The sequence below is a fragment of the Ipomoea nil genome, unplaced genomic scaffold (assembly GCF_001879475.1).
Source record: "Ipomoea nil cultivar Tokyo-kokei standard unplaced genomic scaffold, Asagao_1.1 scaffold0317, whole genome shotgun sequence".
In the NCBI taxonomy this organism is placed as follows: domain Eukaryota; kingdom Viridiplantae; phylum Streptophyta; class Magnoliopsida; order Solanales; family Convolvulaceae; genus Ipomoea; species Ipomoea nil.
This window is the reverse complement of record NW_017616745.1, coordinates 6,114,393-6,120,418: the sequence shown is the minus strand read 5'-3', so window position 1 is coordinate 6,120,418 and position 6,026 is coordinate 6,114,393. Positions and strand designations below refer to the sequence as shown.

The window sequence follows — 6,026 nt, the reverse complement described above, 5'->3', positions numbered from 1 at the left end:
CAATATAATCATAGTTTATATAATATATGTAGATAGATTTTAAATTTCACCAATGATATGATTTTCTATTCTTTATAAAAAAAAAAAAAAGTTGAAAAAGGATACATAGATTTACCAAATGTGCAGGTGTAGTGCAACAACTCTTCTGGATATGGAAGCTTCGGCTGCAACAACTCTTCTGGATATGGAAGCTTCGGCGGCTACACCTCACGCAAAGGATATGGGTCTTGTTCCTCCTCTTCTTGAATGTCCCTGTTCTCTACACCATTGCTATGCAGTTGCAGAGAATATTCCCTTTCGTTATTTGTAACTTGGTACTGTTTGTATTGAAGAGAATGTGATGTATATATATAGGTGTTTAGATATGATTAAGGGTAATAGTTATGGTTTTTATTATATTACCAATTACCAATTACAAATTAAAATTAGGGTTACCATTTTACATTTGCTTACCAAAAAATTATATATAGATACTTAATTTATATTTGAAGAATATATTTACCTAATTTACTTTATATACAGTATTAAGTATGTCTACACGTAAATGAATAATATATAATATATAATTTCTATATTTTGATAATTAATTAAATTAGAAAATTAGGATATTATATAAATGCCCCTAAGTTTGGGGGGGGGGGGGGGGGGGGGATTTATATGGTTTTTATATTATTATTATTATTATTATTATTATTGTTGTTGTTGTTGTTGTTGTTGTTGTTATTATTATTATTATGTTATTCTATTGTTATTGTTATTATTTTTATTTTATTTTATTATGATTATATTATTTCATAATATTTTTATTATACTTGAACAATAATATTTTCAATAATATTATAGAATATAATACCATATATAATATTACCAATTATGTAATATAACAATTAATAGATTTTATTTAATTTCCATTTGAAATTTACTTACCAAATAAGCTTTACTACAAAAGTTTTGGGGGGAAAATTTGTTAGGAGGATTTTACTTTTATATATATATAGATATAGATTCCTGTCCCCGTCGGGACGGGGAGTAGGGTTTCTTGTTGCGATGAGTATAATTGACATCCCTATCGGTCATTTTATAAAAACAAAAATTATTTTAATAATTGTAACTGAAAAAATCTTTCGTATGATTGTATCTAAGTTGGAGACGAAGAGGTTGTCTTTGTCTCTGATCTGGGTTGGAGATGAAGAGATCTCAGGCCGAAGACAAGGCTATTTCTTTGTTTTAGGACGGGAGATGAAGATAAGGTCTTTGTCTCTGGCCTAGAAAGTTTGTTTTGTTTTGTTTTGTTTTTAAATAATTTAAATATAGTTAAAATAATAAAATTTTAATGAAATGATCAATACATTAGCGGCATCTAAATGAACAAGTCAATTTTGATTTAATTGCATAATTTTGAAATATCCCGAAACTTTTTTTTTTTTTTTTTTTTTTGGGAGTAAACCACTATGTGGTTCCAATCATTATTGCATGGACTATAATCCACACAATTGTGTGGACCATAAATAAAAAATATATTTTTAATATACTAAGGTTACATTATTTATGTACGTAAGGTACATTTTTTGAAAGTACATTTTTAATATACTAAGGGTACATTATTTTATATAATATATCTTTAGTACAAAAATAATGTACCTTCAGTACAAAAATAATATACTTTTAATATATTAAAAATGTATCTGATATTAATGGTCTACACAATTGTGTGGATCATGGTCCTCACAATAATTTGTCATGTGGTCCGAGTCTTCCTTTGTCCATTTAACAGTGCAGGTCCACCCAATTCGCTCTGAGAGACACAAAATCTGACCTACAAAGAATCATCACTTGTGAAAATCGAATCCTAATTATCCCGCAATTCTCCCCCGAAACTAATTTCTTTGAGTTGGATAACCCTTGTATTTTTTGTCGAGGTGGCTTATTTGAACATTATTATTAGGAGTATTTTATTATATTAATTGAAATATTGCTCAAAACACTGCTAGTCCATGAAGGCACGAACACATAATAAACCCATCGCCCTGTTATAGGGTTTAGGCCGTTTATCTAATCAGCTCAGATTCTCAGGAGAGGCCGGACCGCCGGAGCCCAAAGGGTGTGAGTACTGCCACCGCGAGAGGATAGAGAGGTTAACTCGAAAGCATTCTTCGATTGCGAGAGGTTAATTCGAAAGCAGTAGTTCAGGTTTGGAACTCAAAGCATTCTTCAAGCTCTCAGTAACCATTTCTTCTACTTGCGATTTCTCTTAATCTAGACATCTACTAGTTTTCTCGGATTGTTTGAAAAATGAAATTCGATAATTTTCGTTCTGATATTGGTAAAAATACTAGAACCAAACGAGTTGAATCTCGATTGGCCGCGAGAGCGTCGAGGGCGTGGGTTCGGTGTTTGAATTATTGAATTGACATTAGTGTACCTTCTTGTATTGCTTGTAATGGATGGAGTGTGCAACATTATTTTAATTATATTTATTTTGGGTGTCAAGAAATTCCTCAGCCACTAATCCACGAATTGTGACCCTAGCTGACAAAAGACCGTAAACTAGCTTAAATTAATCCAAGGAAACCTATGCTCTGATTGGGAGTCGAACCAAGTCAACATCCTGACCAATTAGGGCTAGGGTTGCCTCTTAATTATATTTATTTATTTATTGTTAAGCATGGTTGTTCAAATTGTTATACTTAACCTAAATTTTGTAAATTTGATGATCAGATGGCACTAAGAGGTGTTTGGCAACTTCAGAAGCTGGTTGTGAGCTACTGTAATTGGGGAGGCAGTAGCAAGGGTTTAAGGTATGGATTAGTTAAAATTTTGTGTATTTTGTAAGGTGCAGGCGTGCGGTTTTTTGTATCACTATCAAAATTTTGAAATTACACTCTTTCTATTTGTATGCAAACCTTATTTTGAACTCAATTAACTTGTTAATTACCATTTCTGCTTGAGAAGGTTTTACGAAAGCATGGATCCTGATATCAGCATGTTTTGCAATTTGCATCCTGGTTTTCCTTTGGTTTCTACCGTTGCAATTCCATTTTAGAATATGATCTTACTGCTTGTCATCGGTAATCAGACCTTGACTATCTTCACCCTCTTGACTCTGATTTAACCAACTGAATTGTATTATGTTCTGAACTTCAATGAGGAATATCTTGTTAACTCGATCTAAGCTATTTTGTGTCTTAAACTCTTAAAGATTTATTGTACTTATATGTTGTACCATAAAACATAATCTTGACAGATTGACTTGTAAAGTGAGGCTTGCTGTAAATTCTCCTCAAGTTAGAGAACATATTCTGTGCTGTTTTGTAGAAATGCTCATTGCTGTTTCAAGTTAAAATGCTTGATACTAAATGATACTGGAACTTGGGCAAAATGAGGAAACATAAAGAGTTAAATTATGAATTGGTAGTTGCTATATTAAAGAATGGATGGGGAATTGACATAAAATTTGCTGGAAATGTGTATGCAATAGCTAAAATTTAACAGTGAAAAAATGATTGAAGATGAAAATGCTAGGTGCCTATGGCAATTAATTACAATTGTTTTTATGTATTAGGGAATTTATTGAGTCTCATTTGCCAGCATTCAAGGAGGTCAATCCTCATCTGGAAGTGGTCACTGAGCTCAATCGTGGTCAACATCCGTTTTTGAAGGGATTATACAGTAAGAATATCCAATTACCACCCCCCCCCCCCCCCCCCTCCTGCACACACACACACGCACACTTGTTAAAAAAAGAAAGAAAGAAATTTGCAACCATATATGCTTCAGGATGTGTGAATATATGAAAAGTCAACTAGTTTTATGATTTCTTGACTGGGAGCACCATTTTGAGTTTATTTTTGCAGCTTGTAATCCTTGTATACATGAAATTGCGGTAAACAATTAGCCATCATATAATTTTGTCAGTGTGATAACTGTTTTTTTTTTTTTTTTTTTTTTTTAATTATTGTTTGATATCATGGTAGTCACTGTCACTAATTTGGTTTAGCAATTACTCTGTATCATTAACGCTTAATACTGGAAAGCTGCAATAGTTAATAAATTAGATTGGTATTATTCTATTAAAAACAACTTATGTATTCATGTATTGTGTCTCAGAAATTAGACCTACCCGGTTGAATCTAGAACTAACAATTGTAATCCCCATCTTGAAATATAACCTTTCACAAGTTTCCTATGGCTCAGGCATATTGGGTTTGTGCAGTCCTGGTAGAGTTTCCTTAGTCCAAAAACCGACTGCTATATGATCTCTAAACTTAGAGATACTATAGTATGTAAGGGAGGCAAGGAAGAGAATTGTAATAATATTGAAATGACAACACTTCTAGAACAGTTTAATAATAGTCAAAAGCCGACTCTAAGCCCCTCATTTTTACAAAAGACTCTAGAACTAGTTTTGCTCTAATATGGAAAAATACTACAGTACCCTTAATGAAGCACATGCCTGGCATAGCTGCATAGGTTCTTTCTAAAATACTAGTGGTAAAGAAACTTATACATAACAAGAAAATAAATATAAGAACTTAGTTTAAGAATTCTCCTTCCTTTTGTTGTATCCTGTATTTGTTTAGACTCAAACTCAAAGTAAATAAAAACTAGCCTATTTTTAGAAATTTTGGCTGAGTGCAAGAGTTCTAAAATTAACACCTAACCCATATTTTCTAAAAATTACAAATACACTCATTTCTATGAAATTGCTTTTCTTCAACTGTTTCATGGTCTGCATCAGTTCCAATGCCTATGTTGAGTTTTGCATATTTCCTCACTTTAAGATTTAAATCTGGCTCTCTTCCAAGATAAATTGTGTTTAATGATACTTTCTACACATTGCAAGTTAATTCTATCTGCTTTCAACTTCCTCCTATTTTCATCTCGTGTGTGGATGTGTGGGCCGTGGGTAATATCTGTCCTGTTGGGATACAACTCAAGCTCTTTTCTTTGATGTCCAGAAAACAAGAACGAGCGAGCTGTATCTGTTAGAAACTTGAATCCTGAGGAAATTCTCTTAGAAGCTACGAGGTTAAGGAATTCGTTAGGGCGAAAGGTGGTGAAGATGAAGACTAGACATGTTACTAAACACCCAAGTGTTCAAGGCACATGGAGTACAGAATTGAAGATGTAATGCCATGGGGTCAAACACAAAGGACCTTTGGTTTGTTTTCTTGGGACTCTCCATTTTGGCCCTGCAATATTAGCTCTGTTTTTGTAGCCAAACTTGATATCTATTGTATGGTCTTCTGGGTTTTGGTGAAACTTTTAGCTCAAGAATGTTTAGGTATGCCTATTAAATAAAGAACTTTTTAATCCAACTTTTTTATTCAAAAAGACAAAATGCTCATAGAAGTAATGTTTTGTTGATGATGACATTGTACAAGGTACAGATTGTGTTTACTTTGGGGAGTTTGGGCATGTTTGGTAACATAGTTATTTTATCATCCAATTTTGGTTTGTTTGATCACTATTAGTTGTTTGATTTGGTTAAACAACTAATATGACTGTTTGATTAATTAGTTTTCTTGTAACCACTTATTGCTTCAAAATGCTAAAATACAAAAAAATGAAAAACTACTTAAAATAGTTTTTTCGATCATCTTTTAAGAAAGTTATTTTGCATGTAATTAACTATTAACTACCAGTTAGTTTATTAAATTTTTTTTTTTTTACAATCAACTAATGTTATCAATACACTTTTGTTTTGCATTCTGTAAATGTCTTAGAAGAAGAGAAATACCTTTTTGTGTTTTTTATAGAAACTTCTTGATCTTACCTATGGATAAGAGCGTAAATTAGCTGGCACCGTTACTAATTCAATTTTGTTTCTCCTTTTGCGTTTGACTTGTACGTATCATATGTTTGATTTGTCGCAAACGCAATCACAATTTCATTTCACAAAGAATTGGGAGAAAGAAAACAAAATGCATTTCTAACAATTTACATTGTAAACTAACGAAATACATAAAACGTTGTACTCTAGTGCAAGAAACGTGTTATACATGGATAGTTCCTATTTCATTCAT

At 32.2% G+C, this 6,026-nt stretch overlaps 1 protein-coding gene across 1 annotated transcript; it reads left to right on the top strand.

Annotated features, from left to right (window-relative positions):
* The first annotated feature begins 2,017 nt into the window (after window positions 1–2,017).
* Window positions 2,018–5,334, top strand: LOC109171162 (54S ribosomal protein L51, mitochondrial-like). Its single transcript, XM_019320298.1, has 4 exons — window positions 2,018–2,190; window positions 2,719–2,798; window positions 3,563–3,669; window positions 4,959–5,334. The coding sequence occupies exons 2-4, from the start codon at window positions 2,719–2,721 to the stop codon at window positions 5,129–5,131; spliced, it is 360 nt and encodes a 119-aa protein (XP_019175843.1). The 5' UTR covers window positions 2,018–2,190; the 3' UTR covers window positions 5,132–5,334.
* Window positions 5,335–6,026: the final 692 nt, after the last annotated feature.